The sequence below is a fragment of the Dama dama genome, chromosome X, assembly GCF_033118175.1.
Source record: "Dama dama isolate Ldn47 chromosome X, ASM3311817v1, whole genome shotgun sequence".
In the NCBI taxonomy this organism is placed as follows: Eukaryota; Metazoa; Chordata; class Mammalia; order Artiodactyla; family Cervidae; genus Dama; species Dama dama.
In genome coordinates this window covers 5,605,245-5,625,919 of record NC_083714.1, presented here as the reverse complement: position 1 = coordinate 5,625,919, position 20,675 = coordinate 5,605,245, and the positions used below count along the sequence as shown (strand labels likewise).

Genomic DNA, 20,675 nt, shown 5'->3' with positions numbered 1-20,675 from the left:
TAGGATGTGCATAGCTCTGTATCAGGCTAAATGGAAATAACAAAGGCAACAGTAGATAACAGGCCCTGTATCTGAGGAGGTTATATTTCTTGAGTAATTATTCTTTCATGAAAGCAAACCAGATCATTGGTTTCTTTTGTTCTTTTATTTTAATTCTCTCTCTCTCTCTCAAAGAGTTAAACTGTTTCACTGTCTTACACTAAGCTAGAGATGTTCTTTATCCAGAGGAAATATGAAGAGCCAAAAAAAAAAAAAAAAAAGGAATCATGAAGTCAGATGGACCCTTAGGGACTATCAAGTTCAACTCACTCATGATACAAATAGAACCATTGATGGGTAGATACTCGGGGGAGCCTGCTTCTGGGTCATTCAGTAAGTGAGTGGTAGGACCAGGGCCAATACCCAGGACTCCCTTCTTTTTTTTCCCTTTGTAACATTTTGACTCATATATTCAATAAATCCTTACTCTTCACTGCTTACGTGATGTCTATTGAGCTTGGCACCCACCTTGCCAGGCTTGAGTTTGACCCAAAACTCATTCTCAGGCCTCCTCAACTCTCTGGTTAGAGTCCGGTGTGCTGTATACCAACGATGGACAACATCATAAGGTACGGTATTTATGACAGCCCGGTCATAGTTGTTGTACCTAAGGTGAAATTGTGAGAAAGAAAGATTTCCCCCAAAACATATTAAAACATCTGTTGCTGATGGGGCAATTTTATATAAGGCTTTCCCTATATTCATTACTTGTCCATTGATGATGTGGCAATAATAAGCTAATGTTCTCTCAAGACTATAAGATTTTAAAGAAGAGTTCCACTGCCTGTTGACCATATTTATTTTTTCCTTTGAAAACTCTGAGGGTAGGGGATAGAAGAAAGTTCTAGCTGGTTTCTACCATCTTAGAATATTATGTTTTGTTTGTTTTTATATATTTTTTGGCCACACCACATTGCATGTCTTTCACCTCACCCAAGGATAACTGTTATACCATCATGACTTCTGTCACCACAGATTAGTTTTGCTTATTTATAAAACTTTATATAAATGGAATACTATAATATGTACTTTTTTGTGTCTGGCTTCTTTCATTTAATGTTATATTTAGAAGATTTATCATTATTGTACCGCATGTCAATAGTTCATTCATCCTTCATGTTGAATAGAATTTTATTGTGGGACTATACCACAAAGTATTCATCCATTCAAGGTTTCCCTTGTGGCTCAACTGGTAAAGAATCTCCCGGCAGTGTGGAAGACCTGGGTTTGCTCCCTGGGTTGGGAAGATCCTCTGGAGAAGGGAACGGCTGCCCACTCCAGTATTCTGGCCTGGAGAATTCCATGGATTGTATAGTCCATGGGGTCACAAAGAGTCGGACATGACTGAGAGACTTTTGGACATGACTGAGGGACTTTCACCCATTTATCCATTCTACTGATAGACATGTAAGTAATTTCCAGTTTGTAACTATTACAAATAGTGCTGGAGGTTCTGGTCTATAATAGAAACAAATCTACAGTTACACAGAGAACAATTCCCTATGAAAGAAATCTGGAAACTGAGTGACTCCTACATATTGGTGAATGAGAAATAAAAAAATATCAAAATGGATAGGAAAGGCTGAGACAACTCAATAATAAAAAGACAATCCAGTGAAAAAGTGGGCAAAATATCTAACTAGTTACTTAGCAAAAGTAGATATATGAATGGCCAATATGCACGTGGATATAAGCTCAACATCATCAGTCACCAAAAAATACACATTAGAACACCAAGGAGATATCCAGTATAATGGCTACAATTAATGACTGAAAACACCAAGTATTAGCAAGGATGTGGAGAAGCTACAACTTTCATACATTGTTGACAACTGTAAAGTGGAACACATGCTTTAGTAAAAGTTGCTAATGAAACTAAAAAGTCACGTACTCTATGATCCAGCAGTTCCACTCTTAGGTATTTATCTGTGTGAAATGAAAACACATATCTACAAAGATAGTTTTACATGAACATTGATGGCAGCTTTATTCAAAATAATCCCAAACAGGAAACAGCCCAGGTGTTTATTCATAAAAGAATGGATTTGTTCCAGGATGCGAATTTCTAGAACAGGCAAAACAAATCTATGGTGGTAAAAAATAAAAACAGATGTTTCCTCTCAGTGTGTGTGTAGGGTTGGGCTGACAAGGGGTATAAAGGTACTTTCTGTAGTGATGGTAATAGTCTATATCTTGATAGACATTTGGGTTACATAGGTGTATGCAGTTTTAAAAACTCAGCAAGTGTATATTCAATATTTATACCAACATTGTATGTATATACATTGTATGTATATTTTACATCAAAATTAAACATCTGTAAACAAATATTGAATTTTAGACTTAAGGTTATAAATGTTGAAGTACATTGGGAGACATATACCTTCAATGTTTTGTGCAATGTATCAAAAATAAGATTAATTTATAAACAGAAGGATTATAATGATTCATGTCAATGTATGGCAAAAATCACTACAATATTGTAAAGTAATTAGCTTCCAACTAATAAAAATAAATGAAAAAAAAATAAACAGAAGGATAGAAAGATAGATAGATTGGTAATAAAGCAAGTATGTGCTGTACTGTGCTTAGTCGCTCAGTCATGTCTGACTCTTTGCAACCCCATGGACTATAGCCTGCCAGGTTCCTCTGTCCATGGGGATTCTCCAGGCAAGAATACTGGAGTGGGTAGCCTATCCCTCCTCTAGGGGATCTTCTCCACCCAGAAATTGAACCAAGGTCTCCTGCATTGCAGGTAGATTCTTTACCAGCTGAGCTACCAAGGAAGCCCAAAGCAAGTATAGCAATATCTTAATGGTAGAATCTCGGCGGTAGGTATACAAGTTTTCCTTGTAAACGCTTTTAACTTTTTTGTATTTAAAAGTGTTCATAATGAAATGTTGGGGAAAATATTGAGCACCTACTCATTGTTCTAGGCAATTGAGACACGAGAGATGACGGAGGGAGAGTTTTCCAGTGGAGCTTATCCCAGGGAAGTGATTTAGGATTTATGTAGTTCCTACTACAATACAGGGGCAACAATTTATTTTTATCTTCACAATTGTGTCTGAAGGAGCAGGCTTGAAATGAGTGGAGATGACAAGTTCAGTTTTGCATATGATGTGCTTTATGAATGTACAAGATACTAGGTGGCAATATACATACGTCAGGAGAAATGCATAAATCTGGACAAGAGTCAAATGTTGTGGTTATCATGCCTATAGGCACCCTAGCTGTTTGATCACTGAGCACAATTTAATAACTGTTTTTGTTTTAAAAGTGTTTTCATTTTTAAATGCCATGTGAAAAATCTGCCCCTCCAATCTAGTGTTCCTTGGCTGTTGGCCTATTTATTATTCTATGGGAATTTTAATAAGAATAGAAATTGTACTAATAAAAAGCTATGGAATAGCAATATTAAAATGTGACAGATATAGGATCATAGGAATTTTCATTACATTAGAAAACTAATATCTGGCAAATATATTACATTGAGGGATAGTTCTTTGGTACTCACCTGATCAAATAGAGCTCTTTATTCCATGGGTAGATATTTAAGACTGGTCCAACCCCAATCATGTGGTTTTGACATTCTCCAACATTTTCAATATATTCATGCTTCAATGGCACTTTACTGAGGAGTTCAAATTCCTCAGGTGCCTTTTGAAGTACCTGTTCTGCTGCATAGAATCCATCAACTAGCAGTGTCCTGCCACCTGTTCCTTCGTGCTTAAGACAGTGAAACACTTGAATGCTAAAGAAGGGAAAAATTAAATTACTCTGTTCAGTGGAGAAAAGAGAATACATCAAACTTTTAGAAAAAAAATGATTACTGATTCTACTTGTGTCATTTTCTTTTCATTAAGAAATAAATCTCATTTCCTAATTGTCTTCCAGTTGTACTTTTTTGTGTACTCTGACATATTAATGCCACTAAGGGTTCCTTCTAAATATATTCAATATGTACTGAAACCTATATGTGTCAGACTTGGGCAATACGGGCATGAATAAGACATAGTCTCTGTTTTAAAGAAGCCCACAGTCTATCTAGAAGAATGAACCAAGTAAGTACTGGTAAAATATGATAGGCACCATAATAAAGTTATATACAAGACAGTGGAGCCATAAAGAGAGGAAATTATTATAGTGGGGTGTTGTACAGATACATTTTTTTTTTTTGCTTTTATTCTTCTTGTTTTTATTTTTTTTTAATTTTTTATTAGTTGGAGGCTAATTACTTCACAACATTTCAGTGGGTTTTGTCATACATTGATATGAATCAGCCATAGATTTACATGTATTCCCCATTTGAGATGTGGATGAGAATAATTTTGCTTAGTTTTAAAGAATGAGCAAGGCTTGGGCTGGAATGAGACTGAGGTGAGAAGAGGGCATTTCAGGCAGGAAAAAGGTATGACCAAACATATCAATGTAGAAGAGCAAGGTATACTCAAGGAAGAGAGTGAAAAGTTCCTGTTGGCATAGCACAGAGAATCACAGGATTTTAAACTAAGATGCAATTCATGTCAATCTATGGCAAAAACCACTACAATATTGTAAAGTAATTAGCCACCAACTAATAAAAATAAAGGAAAAAAAATAAATAAAAATGCAAACAAAAGACAAAAAAAATAAACTAAGGTGCGAGATTAACTGGTGAGAAGCAAGATGACAAAAACATGAAAAACAACGTGGATAACTGAAACTGGAGAGAAAAATACTGAGAACTTGAGCTTATAGAAAAGAGGACACATCTAAGAAATAAATGATTAGATGTGGAGGATGAAGAATAGGCAAAAATCTAGAATGACTGTAGGTTTTTCCCCTGGGCAACTTGACAAGTAATAATGCCCATTTGCCAAGAGAATGAGGCAGATGCATAACTGGATGGTAATAAGGGGCTGTGAAGGGTTGAGGAAGACGTTCAGTTTAGGGACATTTTGAAATAATTAAGTTACATGTGACTGAAAAATTAATAGGAAAAAGCAAATCAATTATTAATGGACTGGAAACCTAAAGTAATAATTTCAAATTAACAAGGGAAAAATAAAATCAATAGTAATTAAGGAAAAAAAGCAAAAATAAGGAAAAGTAAACAATGAAGTAAAATAAGTGATAAACATAAATAAAGGTAGGAGGAATAAAATCAAGGAGAAAGTAGGGTAAATACAACTAAAATGAGGAAGGTCAGTCCTGGCTATGTTAAACTTTCTGCAAAATTTCTAGGTTAGGATTATTTAGTAGCCAGTTGAAGATGTTTATCTTAGAAGAGAGGTAGATTTTGTAGCTGTCTGTGAAGTGAAGTGAAGTTGCTCAGTCGTGTCCGACTCTTTGCGACCCCATGGACTGTAGCCCACCAGGCTCCTCCATCCATGGGATTTTCCAGGCAAGAATACTGGAGTGAGTTGCCATTTCCTTCTCCAGGAGATCTTCCCAACCCAGGGATTGAACCCTGGTCTCCCACATTGTAGGCAAATGCTTTACTGTCTGAGTCACCAGGGAAGTCCTGTGTGTAGCTGTCTGTAGGTGATGGCTAAAGCCAAGAGCATAGAAGTCATTTGGAGAGATAATTTCAAGCAAGAAAAGAGGGAGAAGAAGAAAATCTTGAGGAACAATAATATTTATGACACAGACAAAAGAAAATAAGCCAGCATAGGAGACTGAGGAAAACTGACTATAGATGTAGAAGGAAAACTAGAAAAGAAAGGCTATTCAAGAAGAGGTAGAGGTTAATGGCCCCAGGATTCAAATAAGATAAAGACTTTAAGGTACATACTGGTGATTGAAATAAGTTGCTTGCTGGTGACTTTGGAGAGAGTAATTTTAATTGAGACGTGGTTGGATAAACTAGCTGACTACAGGTTTGAAGAGTGAATAAGAAGTGAGAATGAAAAGATACTGAATGTAGATAATTATTTTAATAAGCCTAGCTGTGAGGGTGAGGAATAAGGCGGGGCTGTAAGCAGAGGAAGACAGAGTCAAAGAAGTGTACAAAAGTAGAGATTTAAGAACTGAGAAGTTGATAGGCATGAGAAATCCCCGAGGAGGTCAGAAAAAATGAAATCCTGAGCAAAGGTAACTTTAGAAAGCATAAGGCATAAAATGATGATGATGACAATGGTTAAAATGATAAGAACAATAACTAGCATTTATTGAACACTTCATACGTTCCAGGAAGTATCCAAGTGCTTTAAATACATCATGTAACTTAATCCCTGTGTGTGTGCTAAGTCGCTTCAGTGGTGTCTCTTTGTGACCCCATGGGCTGTAGCCTGCCAGGCTTACCTATCTATGGGATTCTCCAGGCAAGAATACTGGAGTGGATTGCCATTCCTTCCTCCAGGGGATCTTCCCAACCCAGGGATCGAACCCATGGCTCTTACGTCTCCAGCATTGGCAGGTGAGTCCTTTATCACTAGGGCCACCTGGAAGCCCAACTTAATCCCTAAGCAATACTAATGGGCAGGTTTTATTACTAGTCCCATTCCACAGATGAAAAAACTAAGGCACCGAGAGGTTCTTTTCCAAGATCACAAAGCTAATGCATGTTCCAGCTGGGATGTAAATCCAGGTCTGGTTGATGCCATAGCCTGAACTCAACCACTCTCACTGTACTGCTGATGTACTTGGCTCTCCCCATTGACTAAAAGGGGTTAAATTAAATGCACAGCCAACTGGGTATCTACAGTAGTGGTAAGAGAGAAAACAGCTAGTCAATATTTGAACCTCAACTCCTGTCCAACTGTTTCTCATCCCATTTCCTCATATTCTTCTTTCTGTATCCCAGATAATGAGAATGCAGAGCTGTGGGTGGTTTTGTATATTGATAACATCGAGCCAGACATCTAAAAGATGTTTTATTCTTCCTTTTATGAAGCAAACATTCTTAGGTTCCAATCCTCAAAGGAAATCGGAGTAACTACAATTAACTGGATATTATCATCCTCTCGTATTGTCTTTATGAATTCATGAGTGCACATGTGCTAAGTCACTTCAGTCATGTCTGACTCTGTGAAACACCATGGACTGTAGCCCACCAGGCTCCTCTGTCCATGGGGTTCTCCAGGCAAGAATGCTGGAGTGGGTTTCCATGCTCTCCCCCAGGGCATCTTCCCAACCCAGGGATTGAACTCGCCTCTCTTATGTCTCCTACATTGGTAGGTGCATTCTTTACCACTAGTGCCACCTGGAAAGCCCTTATGAATTCATACTTACACACGTTTTACTAATATATTTGTGCCTCGGGTTCATTATCTATATGTAGAAGATCAACAAACAACAGAAACAGCAGCAGCAAAATAGCCATAGAGGTACCTCTAATAAGTGGCAAATGGTAGGAAAGTTAAGTATGGTATCTATCATATCAAGTAATTACCATTTCTTTTCTGTGATGAGAAAGATCTAGTCTCTGTTAGCTAGTAGTGGTGATCATGTCACAGTACATAACTGTATCAAATCAACACATTGTACAACTCATATTTACACAATGTTATACATCAATTATATATCAATAAAGCTGGAAAAAAGGATGGCGTATATTATCTTTGGCTCAATAGCTACTGAGTCCACACAAGAAGGTTATTTTTCGACATAGAAGAAATAAAAAAGAGTCAACATATAATGAATAATGCAACAAATGAGATCAAAAACACTCTTGAGGGAACCAACAGTAGAATAACGGAGGCAGAAGATAGGATAAGTGAGGTAGAAGATAGAATGGTAGAAATAAATGAAGCAGAGGGGGAAAAAAGGAAAAAGAATTAAAAGAAATAAGGACAACCTCAGAGACCTCTGGGACAATGTTAAACACCCCAACATTCGAATCATAGGAGTTCCAGAAGAAGAAGACAAAAAGAAAGACCATGAGAAAATACTTGAGGAGATAATAGTTGAAAACTTCCCTAAAATGGGGAAGGAACTAGTCACCCAAGTCCAAGAAACACAGAGAGTCCCAAACAGGATAAACCCAAGGCAAAACACCCCAAGACACATATTAATCACATTAACTAAGATCAAACACAAAGAACAAATATTAAAAGCAGCAAGGGAAAAACAACAAATAACACACAAGGGGATTCCCATAAGGATAACAGCTGATCTTTCAATAGAAACTCTTCAGGCCAGAAGGGAATGGCAGGACATACTTAAAGTGATGAAAGAGAGAAACCTACAACCCAGATTACTGTACCCAGCAAGGATCTCATTCAAATATGAAGGATAAATGAAAAGCTTTACAAACAAGCAAAAGCTGAGAGAAATCAGCACCACCAAACCAGCTCTCCAACAAATGCTAAAGGATCTTCTCTAGACAGGAAACACAGAAAGGATGTTTAAACTCGAACCCCAAACAACCAAGTAAATGGCAACGGGATGATACTTATCAATAATTACCTTAAATGTAAATGGGTTGAATGCCCCAAACAAAAAACAATGAATGGCTGAATGGACACAAAAACAAGACCCATATATATGTTGTTTACAAGAGACCCACCTCAAAACAAGGGACACATACAGACTGAAAGTGAAGGGCTGGAAAAAGACATTCCACGCAAATAGAGACCAAAAGAAAGCAGGAGTAGCAAAACTCATATCAGATAAAATAGACTTTAAAATAAAGGCTGTGAAAAGAGACAAAGAAGGACACTACATAATGATCAAAGGATCAATCCAAGAAGAAGATGTAACAATTATAAATATATATGCACCCAACATAGGAGCACTGCAATAAGTAAGACAAATGCTAACATGTATGAAAGGGGAAATTAACAATAACACAATAATAGTGGGGGACTTTTATACCCCACTCACACCTATGGATAGATCAACTAAACAGAAAATTAACAAGGAAACACAAACTTTAAATGATACAATAGACCAGTTTGACCTAATTGATATCTATAGGACATTTCACCACAAACAATGAATTTCACTTTTTCTCAAGTGCACATGGAACCTTCTCCAGGATAGATGGCATCCTGGGCCAGAAATCTAGCCTTGTAAATTCAAAAAAATTGAAATCATTACAAGCATCTTTTCTGACCACAATGCAGTAAGATTAGATGTCAATTACAGGAGAAAAAATTATTAAAAATTCCAACATACGGAGGCTGAACAATACGCTGCTGAATAACCAACAAATCACAGAAGAAATCAAAAAAGAAATCAAAATCTGCAGAGAAATGAATGAAAATGAAAATACAACAACCCCAAACCTATGGGATGCTGTAAAAGCAGTGCTAAGGGGAAGGTTCATAGCAATACAGGCTTACCTCAAGAAACAAGAAAAAAGTCAAATAAATAACCTAACTCTACACACAAAGCAACTAGGAAAGGAAGAAATAAAGAACCCCAGGGTTAGTAGAAGGAAAGAAATCTTAAAAATTAGGGCAGAAATAAATGTAAACGAAGCAAAAGAGACCATAGCAAAAGTCAACAAAGCCAAAAGCTGGTCCTTTGAGAAGATAAATAAAATCAACAAACCAATAGCCAGACTCATCAAGGAACAAAGGGAGAAAAATCAAATCAACAAAATTAGAAATGAAAATGGAGAGGTCACAAAAGACAACAAAGAAATACAAAGGATCATAAGAGATTACTATCAGTAACTATATGAAAATAAAATGGACAACTTGGAAGAAATGGGCAAATTCTTAGAAAAGTACAATTTTCCAAAACTGAACCAGGAAGAAATAGAAAATCTTAACAGACCCATCACAAGCATGAAATTGAAACTGTAATCAGAAATTTTCCAGCAAACAAAAGGCCAGGACCAGACGGCTTCACAGCTGAATTCTACCAAAATTTTAGAGAAGGGCTAACACTTATCCCACTCAAACTCTTCCAGAAAATTGCAGAGGAAGGTAAACTTCCAAACTCATTCTGTGAGACCACCATCACCCTAATACGAAAACCAGACAAAGACACCACAAGAAAAGAGAACTACAGGACAATATCACTGATGAACATAGATGCAAAAATCCTTAACAAAATTCTAGCAAACAGAATCCAACAACATATTAAAAAGATCATACATCATGACCAAGTGGGCTTTACCCTAGGGATGCAAAGATTCTTCAATATCTGCAAATCAATCAATGTAATACACCACACTAACAAACTGAAAGATAAAAACCATATGATTATCTCAATAGATGCAGAGAAAGCCTTTGACAAAATTCAGCACCCATTTATGATAAAAAAAAACCTCCAGAAAGCAGGAATAGAAGAAACATACCTCAACATAATAAAGGCTATATATGACAAACCCACAGCAAACATTATCCTCAATGGTGAAAAATTGAAAGCATTTCCCCTAAGGTCAGGAACAAGACAAGGGTGCCCACTCTCACGCCTACTATTCAACATAGTTTTGGAAGTTTTGGCCACAGCAATCAGAGCAGAGAAAGAAATAAAAGGAATCCAGATAGGAAAAGAAGAAGTAGAACTCTCACTGTTTGCAGATGACATGATCCTCTACATAGAAAACCCTAAAGACTACACCAAAAAATTACTAAAGCTAATCAATGAATATAGTAAAGTTGCAGGATATAAAATTAACACACAGAAGTCCCTTGCATACCTATACACTAACAATGAGAAAACAGAAAGAGAAATTAAGAAACAATTCCATTCACCATTGCAATGAAAAGAATAAAATACTTAGGAATATATCTACCTAAAGAAACAAAATACCTATATATAGAAAACTATAAAACACCAGTGAAAGAAATCCAAGAGGACACAAATAGATGGAGAAATATACCATGTTCACAGATCAGAAGAATCAATACAGTGAAAATGAGTATACTACCCAAAGCAATCTATAGATTCAATGCAATCCCTATCAAGCTACCAATGCTATTTTTCAGAGATCTAGAACAAATAATTTCACAATTTGTATGGAAATACAAAAACACCTCAAATAGCCAAAGCAATCTTGGGAAAGAAGAATGGAACTGGAGGAATCAACCTGCCTGATTTCAGGCTCTACTACAAAGCTACAGTCATCAAGACAGTATGGTACTGGTGCAAAGACAGAAGTATAGATCAGTGGAACAAAACAGAAAGCCCAGAGACAAATCCACACACCTATGGACACCTTATCTTTGACAAAGGAGGCAAGAATATACAATGGACAAAAGACAGTCTCTTTAACAAGTGGTGCTGGGAAAACTGGCCAACCACTTGTAAAAGAATGAAACTAGAACACTTTCTAACACCATACACAAAAATAAACTCAAAATGGATTAAAGATCTAAACGTAAGACCAGAAACTATAAAACTCCTAGAGGAAAACATAGGCGAAACACTTTCCGACATAAATCACAGCAGGATCCTCTATGACCCACCTCCCAGAATATTGGAAATAAAAGCAAAAATAAACAAATGGGACCTAATGAAACTTAAAAGCTTTTGCACAACGAAGGAAGCTATAAGCAAGGTGAAAAGACAGCCTTCAGAATGGGAGAAAACAATAGCAGACGAAGCAATTGACAAAGAATTAATCTCAAAAATATACAAGCAACTCCTGCAGCTCAATTTCAGAAAAATAAACGACCCAATCAAAAAATGGGCCAAAGAACTAAACAGACATTTCTCCAAAGAAGACATCCAGATGGCTAAAAAAAAAAAAAAAAACACACATGCAAAGATGCTCAGCATCACTCATTATCAGAGAAATGCAAATCAAAAGCACAATGAAGTACCATCTAATGCCAGTCAGAATGGCTGCTATCCAAAAGTCTACAAACAATAAATGCTGGAGAGGGTGTGGAGAAAAGGGAACCCTCTTACACTGTTGGTGGGAATGCAAACCAGCACAGCCACTATGGAGAACAGTGTGGAGATTCCTTTAAAAACTGGAAATAGACCTGCCATATGACCCAGCAATCCCACTCCTGGGCATACACACAGAGGAAACCAGAATTCACACAGAGGAAACCAGAATTGAAAGAGACACGTGTACCCCAGTGTTCATCACTGATGTGAAGAGCTGACTCATCTGAAAAGACCCTGATGCTGGGAAAGATTGAAGGTGGGAGGAGAAGGGGATGAAAGAGGATGAGATATTTGGATGGCATCACAGACTCAATGGACATTAGTTTGAGTCAACTCCGGGAGTTGGTGATTGATAGGGAGGCCTGGCATGCTGCACTCCATGGGATCACAAAGTGTTAGACATGACTGAGTGTGACTGAACTGAACTGAACTTGCAATATAATAACTAAATAAGAAAAACTACAAATTCCCAAACCAATGGTTAATAAATACATTTTTGGTAAATTATTTGCAATCACTTTGATAAAAATGTAAATTAAACAAAATTAAGATCCATTCATGTAGTAAGGTAGATTTTCAATCATTTCAAAAATTTTTATTCCTATGAATCTTTAAAATGATCATATTTCTAAGTAGAAAATAGATAGTTATGTAAATAAGCAGCAGCAGATATGATCTTGGTTCAAATAAAACAGAAAATGACTAAGAAAGTATTCAAGACCATCACATGTAATGATCTCACTTTGGAAAATTCTAATCCACCTACCCACAGGGCTCTTGAAAATAGGTGGTATCAGTGTGCCGATCCAGAGCTAGCTTGGTGTATGCAGTGTCACCCCTGGAGAAGTCTGAAGTGAAAAACCACATCCTCCCATAGATGGTTTCTCTGTCAAATGTAGCATAGGAAGGCCTTTTTAGCTATTTGAAAATTTCATTCTTGTCACTCAAAACTCTTTCCAATACTTTCTTTATTGACAAATAAAAATAGAACTTTTATCTTTTGGCTCCAGATATCCAACTATAAAGTAAAGAAAATAGTTGAACTCATCACCTGTCTTAATGATCCCACCACTGAGTAATATTCTAGGAAGCTGGGGGGAATAAGTGGAAGGATAATGTAGTCAGAAAACAGGGAACCATCTCACTCTGTTTATGTGTCTGCTTTGAACAGCTTTCAGGTTCACATTTCTGTCCTGCACTCACCTTCCTCACATAGAAAAAGATGTTTTTGGGTAGCTGCTTTTCACCCACCTTTTAGACATGGAAGAATAAAAAAAGAGAAAAGAATAGTTTATATTAGCAAGTATTTAGTGAGACTTGCTGTATCACTGTTATTATATATCTCTCCTTGAGATACATACATCATGAGCAAATGACCCAGCATACCATCTGCTACACAATGAGCTATATCTGGTTCTTATGAAGTAAAAGGAAAGTACTAATTATGACAAAGTCAGTTTACATAAGATTTAATACTACAGAAGATAAACCTATATACTACCTAGAAATGCAATGGAAAGAACTTTGTACTTAAGATCAGAAAACCTGAGCTTTCTTGAATTCCAGTTCTACTCCTTACTAGAAGAGCAATTCTGGTCAAGCCACTCAATACATCTGATCCTCAAGCGCCTCATCATTAGAACAGGAGATAAAATATAAACTTATCAGGACTACTATACTAACCAATTAAAATCATTGATGTGAATATGCTGCTTAAATGCTGTACAGTATCAGTTCAGTTCAGCTCACTCAGTCCTGTCCGACTCTTTGCGACCCTATGAAATGCAGCACGCCAGGCCCCCGTCCATCACCAACTCCCTGAGTTTACTCAAACTCATGTCCATTGAGTCAGTGATGCCATCCAGCCATCTCATCCTCTGTCGTCCCCTTCTCCTCCTGCCCTCAATCCCTCACAGCATCAGGGTCTTTTCCAATGAGTCAACTCTTCACATCAGGTGGCCAAAGTATTGGAGTTTCAGCTTCAGCATCAGTCCTTCCAATGAACACCCAGGACTGATCTCCTTTAGGATGGACTGGTTGGATCTCCTTGCAGTCCAAGGGACTCTCAAGAGTCTTCTCCAACACCACAGTTCAAAAGCATCAATTTTTCGGCTCTCAGCTTTCTTTATAGTCCAACTCTCACATCCATACATGACCACTGGAAAAACCATAGCCTTGACTAGATGGACCTTTGTTGGCAAAGTAATGTCTCTGCTTTTTAATATGCTATCTAGGTTGGTCATAACTTTCCTTCCAAGGAGTAAGCACCTTTTAATTTCATGGCTACAATGATCATCTGCAGTGATTTTGGAGCACCAAAAAATAAAGTCTGACACTGTTTCCCCATCTATTTCCCATAAAGTGATGGGACCAGATGCCATGATCTTAGTTTTCTGAATGTTGAGCTTTAAGTCAACTTTTTCACTCTCCTCTTTCACTTTCATCGAGAGGCTTTTCAGTTCCTCTTCACTTTCTGCCATAAGGGTGCTGTCATCTCCATATCTGAGGTTATTGATATTTCTCCCAGCAATCTTGATTCCAGCTTGTGCTTCTTCCAGCCCAGCATTTCTCATGATGTACTCTTCATATAAGTTAAATAAGCAGGGTGACAATATACAGCCCTGACATACTCCTTTTCCTATTTGGAACCAGTCTGTTGTTCCATGTCCAGTTCTAACTGTTGCTTCCTGACCTGCATATATGTTTCTCAAGAGGCAGGTCAGGTGGTCTGGTATTCCCATCTCTTTCAGATTTTCCACAGTTTATTGTGATCCACACAGTCAAAGGCTTTGGCTGTACAACATATAGGGCAGTATTATTAACAACCAGTGTCTGAATTAAGCCTTAGGAATAACAGGTCAAAAGTAGATATCTTTAGATACCATCTTATTCAATCCTTTTACTGATCAGATGGGAAAATAGAGGTGACAGGGACAGGGATTTTGGGTAGGAGTGTGTGTTTACCCAACTGCTTGATGGTAGAACTCAGACTATAGTCTGGCTATCTTTACTCAAAGTTACTGCTCTTTCTAGCGTATAATGAATAATTCTTACTTTGTCACTGGGCTTGAAAAAAGACAACAACTTTGAAGTCATCATATTTAACATGTAAGAATCTTTAGAGATTAGAAATTTGGGCTTCAAATAAAGCACTATAAATGGCAATCTCCTTATTCAGGCCACAGAATATTCTGGAAAAACAAGGGTGACCATACCTGTCATATTATTTTACTGATGTTCATGCTCTGGAAATTAACTTCTGCACATCAGAAAACTAATGACTCACCTGATCAAGCTGATCCTTTTTGCCAGCTTCTCTGTGTGTTCCTGAGTAGGAGGGACATTTTCTACAAAAGCAATTCCATAGAGTAGAAAGTTCTGCAGAAAGTTCTTCAGTCCCTCCTTGGTTTCTAAGAAGGTCTGGAAATCTACAGCTGGAACTTGGGCTTGCTGGTAGATTTCAGCATTCCATAAGATTCTAGGTTGGATGACCTTTTGTTTCTGCCCTTCATAGCTGTTTTTCACTAGCCAATCCAAATCATATCTAGTCACGTGACCATCTGGCCCTTTTTAGGAAAAAAATAAAAGGTATTAAAAATAATAATTATATATACTGCCAATAATTTACTGGTTAAGAATATTATTTTCAGCAACCAATTACCCAGTCTGGTGTTGTTTATGGGGTTTCCCAGGTAGCACTGGTGGTAAAGAAACTGCCTGCCAATGCAGGAGACATAAGAGATGCAGGTTCGATTCCTGGGTCGGGAAGATCCCCTAGAGGAGAGCACAGCAACCCACTCCAGTATTCTTGCCTGGAGAATCCCATGGACAGAGGAGCATGGTGGGCTACAGTCCATGGGGTCGCAAAGAGTTGGACATGACTGAAGTGACTTAGCACACATGCACATCTGTATTGTTTATGAAACCAAATTCAAATGAATGCCTGGAATGTTCCTGAGACAGAAATATTTCTCAGTTGAGTAGTATAAATTAATAAGTGAATGAATGAACAAATAAATCTTCTCAGCAGGAAAATAAGTTTATGAAACTATAGCTACATAGTAATGGGCCTCTATCTCCCTCTTATAAATGAATTAGGGCAGTTTGGTCTATCGATATGATATCAGTACAACATGATAACTTTGTCCGCTGCTCCACAAAAAGTAAAAAAGCCACCTCCTAAAATGTTTTAGAAAATATTCAGGATAAGCAAAGGAGTAAGCAAATGATACAGCAAGAGGAGTGAAAGGCTATCCCGACATTTTCTCTCTCCTTTTCTTTCTACCTCTCTGTCTCTGTTTCTCTCTTTCAAATTTCTACACCATTATAGTAAAAGTATCATAAAGAATTTGGAAAGCATAAAAAAGTATAAGGAAATGAAAAGGTCAGATATACTTATTCGATTATCTAGATGACACCACTATTCACAGCTTGCAATCATTCCTTCTAGTTTTCTGTATGCATACTTTTACTTTACATAACATATTGTGAAAACATTACATATATATATATATATATATATATATATATGTATCAGTTTGCACCCTGCCTTTGTCACTTAAATTTTAAGAATAATTTTTTTTCATTAAAAATTTAAGCCTTCAAAAAATTAATTCCTATAATTTTCAGAATATGGACTACCAAGATTTACCTAACCAGTCTGTCCTCCCGGGGCATGTAGTTGTATTTTTGATAAGTCTCCCTATTAATTAATAGTGATCATCCTTGTCCATTTTTCTGATAATTTTCTTAAAATAGACACACAGAAGGTAGAATTGTTAAGTCCAAAGACACGAACTTTTAAGAGTCTTGATACCTATAACCAGATTACTTTCTAGAAAGTCTACCGATTTTCATCCCCTCCAACAATATATGCATATATGCGTGCCCATCAAAATTGAGTACTCTTACTTTTTAAACATATTTTTTTTCTAATTGGTAAATAAAACTCCTCTTATTATAATAAATTTAAGTTATTTAAGGTGAAGAAGAACATTTGTTAGACATCTATATTTTTTACATGCAAGGGTTACCAAACTGAGCTAGTAGCCAAACCTGCCCAGAATTGTTTTTGTAACATCTGCTTTGTAGTATGTATTTTCTATAGCTGTTTCTACCCTACCACCAAAGTACTGAATCGTTGTGACAGAGACAGTGTACTCAACATAGATTAAAATCTTTACTGTCTGGCCCTTTACAGAATGTTTCCTGACTCGTTTAATGATTGTTCACTTCTTTCTCACATTTTTCTTTGGAACACTGGTGCTTTTCTTACAAATTGGTAATAGCACTATATATACATATATACATATACATATACACACACACACACACACACATACACATTTAATCATATACTCTACAAATATTTTGCAAAGTCAGCTTTAAAAAAAAAACTTTCTATGGTATGCTTTCTTTCTTTTTAAAAAAAGCTGTTAGAGTCCAGTTAAGATTTATTTCAGTTAAAGAATAGACATTGAAATCAATAAGGGGAAAAAGTGCATAGGGCCGAGTCCAGAAAAAACCATGCACAAGTTTCTAGGTGTTCTCTTCTACTATCAGTTCAGTTCAGTTGCTCAGTCATGTCCGACTCTTTGCAACCTCATGGACTGCAGCATGCCAGGCTTCCCTGTCCATCACCAATTACTGGAGCTTACACAAACTCATGTCCATTGAGTCGGTGATGCCATCCAACCATCTCATCCTCTGTCGTCCCCTTCTCCTCCTGCCCTCAATCTTTCCCAGCATCAAGGTCTTTCCCACTGAGTTGGTTCTTTGCATCAGGGTGGCCAGAGTATTGGAGTTTCAGCTTCAGCATCAATCCTTCCAATGAATATTCAGGATTGATTTCCTTTAGGATTGACTGGTTGGATCCCCTTGCAGTCCAAGGGACTCTCAAGAGTCTTCTCCAACACCACAGTCCAAAAGCATCAATTCTTTGGTGCTCAGCTTTCTTTATAGTCCAACTCTCACATTCATACATGACTACTGGAAAAAAACATAGCTTTGAATAGATGAACCTTTTTTAAAAAAAATATAAATTTATTTATTTTATTTGGAGGCTAATTATTTTACAATATTGTAGTGGTTTTGCCATACATTGACATGAATACACCACGGGTGTACATGTGTTCCCCATCTTGAACCCCCCTCCCACCTCCCTCCCCATCCCATCCCTCTGTTATCCCAGTGCACCAGCCTTAAGGACCGTCTCATGCATTGAACCTGGACTGGCGATTCGTTTCACATATGATAATATACATGTTTCAATGCCATTCTCCCAAATCATCCCACCCTCACCCTCTCCCACAGATCCAAAAGACTATTCTATACATCTGTGTCTCTTTTGTTATCTTGCATATAGGGTTATTGTTACCATCTTTCTAAATTCCATATATCTGCGTTAGTATACTGTATTGGCTTCCCTGGTGGCTCAGAAGTTAAAGCGTCTGACTGCAATGCGGGAGACCCGGGTTCGATCCCTGGGTAGGGGATCTACCTTCTCCCCTGGAGAAGGAAATGGCAACCCATTCCAGTATTCTTGCCTGGACAATCCCATGGATGGAGGAGACTGGTGGGGGTACATTAGTCCATGGGGTCGCAAAGAGTCGGACATGACTGAGTGACTTCACTTTCACTTTAACATTGTATTGGTGTTTTTCTTTCTGGGTTACTTCACTTTGTATAATAGGCCTCAATTTCATCCATCTCATTAGAACTGATTCACATGTCTTCTTTTAAATGGCTGAGTAATATTCCATTGTGTATATGTACCACAGCTTTCTTATCCATTCGTCTGCTGATGGACATCTAGGTTGCTTCCATGTCCTGGCTATTATAAACAGTGCTGTGATGAATACTGGGGTACACGTGTCTCTTTCAATTCTGGTTTCCTCTGTGTGTATGCCCAGGAGTGGGATTGCTGGGTCATATGGCAGGTCTATTTCCAGTTTTTAAAGGAATCTCCACACTGTTCTCCATAGTGGCTGTGCTGGTTTGCATTCCCACCAACAGTGTAAGAGGGTTCCCTTTTCTCCACACCCTCTCCAGCATTTATTGTTTGTAGACTTTTGGATAGCAGCCATTCTGACTGGCATTAGATGGTACTTCATTGTGCTTTTGATTTGCATTTCTCTGATAATGAGTGATGCTGAGCATCTTTGCATGTGTGTTTTTTTTTTTTTTTTAGCCATCTGGATGTCTTCTTTGGAGAAATGTCTGTTTAGTTCTTTGGCCCATTTTTTGATTGGGTCGTTTATTTTTCTGAAATTGAGCTGCAGGAGTTGCTTGTATATTTTTGAGATTAATTCTTTGTCAATTGCTTCGTCTGCTATTGTTTTCTCCCATTCTGAAGGCTGTCTTTTCACCTTGCTTATAGCTTCCTTCGTTGTGCAAAAGCTTTTAAGTTTCATTAGGTCCCATTTGTTTATTTTTGCTTTTATTTCCAATATTCTGGGAGGTGGGTCATAGAGGATCCTGCTGTGATTTATGTCGGAAAGTGTTTCGCCTATGTTTTCCTCTAGGAGTTTTATAGTTTCTGGTCTTACATTTAGATCTTTAATCCATTTTGAGTTTATTTTTGTGTATGGTGTTAGAAAGTGTTCTAGTTTCATTCTTTTACAAGTGGTTGGCCAGTTTTCCCAGCACCACTTGTTAAAGAGACTGTCTTTTGTCCATTGTATATTCTTGCCTCCTTTGTCAAAGATAAGGTGTCCATAGGTGTGTGGATTTGTCTCTGGGCTTTCTATTTTGTTCCACTGATCTATACTTCTGTCTTTGCACCAGTACCATACTGTCTTGATGACTGTAGCTTTGTAGTAGAGCCTGAAATCAGGCAGGTTGATTCCTCCAGTTCCATTCTTCTTTCCCAAGATTGCTTTGGCTATTTGAGGTGTTTTTGTATTTCCATACAAATTGTGAAATTATTTGTTCTAGATCTCTGAAAAATAGCATTGGTAGCTTGATAGGGATTGCATTGAATCTATAGATTGCTTTGGGTAGTATACTCATTTTCACTGTATTGATTCTTCTGATCTGTGAACATGGTATATTTCTCCATCTATTTGTGTCCTCTTGGATTTCTTTCACTGGTGTTTTATAGTTTTCTATATATAGGTATTTTGTTTCTTTAGGTAGATATATTCCTGAGTATCTCACATGACAGTAAAGTAATGCTCAAATTATCCAAGCCAGGCTTCAGCAATACATGAACCGTGAACTTCCAGATATTCAAGCTGGTTTTAGAAAAGGCAGAGGAACCAGAGATCAAATTTCCTACATCCGCTGGATCATGGAAAAAGCAAGAGAGTTCCACAAAAACATCTATTTCTGCCTTGTTGACTATGCCAAAGCCTTTGACTGTGTGGATCACAATAAACTGTGGAAAATTCTGAAAGAGATGGGAATACCAGACCCCCTGACCCTGACCTGCCTCTTGAGAAACCTATATGCAGGTCAGGAAGCAACAGTTAGAACTGGACATGGAACAACAGACTGGTTCCAAATAGGAAAAGGAGTACGTCAGGGCTGTATATTGTCACCCTGTTTATTTAACTTATATGCATAGTACATCATGAGAAATGCTGGGCTGGAAGAAGCACAAGCTGGAATCAAGATTGCTGGGAGAAATATCAATAACCTCAGATATGGAGATGACAGCACCCTTATGGCAGAAAGTGAAGAGGAACTAAAAAGCCTCTTGATGAAAGTGAAAGAGGAGAGTGAAAAAGTTGGTTTAAAGCTCAACATTCTGAAAACTAAGATCATGGCATCTGGTCCCATCACTTTATGGGAAATAGATGGGGAAACAGTGGCTGACTTTATTTTTTGGTGCTCCAAAATCACTGCAGATGGTCATT

General features: G+C 37.5%; 1 protein-coding gene across 2 annotated transcripts in view; it reads right to left on the bottom strand.

Moving 5' to 3' along the window:
• The window catches only part of TMLHE (trimethyllysine hydroxylase, epsilon), a 62,229-nt gene that overhangs the window by 4,983 nt on the left and 36,571 nt on the right, over positions 1-20,675 (bottom strand). Inside the window, exons 4-7 of one of the 2 annotated variants that reach the window (XM_061137456.1) lie at positions 15,104-15,383; positions 12,584-12,703; positions 3,557-3,793; positions 508-646 (exon numbers count right to left, since the gene is read on the bottom strand). In XM_061137456.1, coding sequence (XP_060993439.1) covers positions 508-646; positions 3,557-3,793; positions 12,584-12,703; positions 15,104-15,383 — 776 coding nt within the window. The remainder of the gene's footprint in view (positions 1-507; positions 647-3,556; positions 3,794-12,583; positions 12,704-15,103; positions 15,384-20,675) is intronic. The other variant, XM_061137458.1, reaches the window with a different exon arrangement.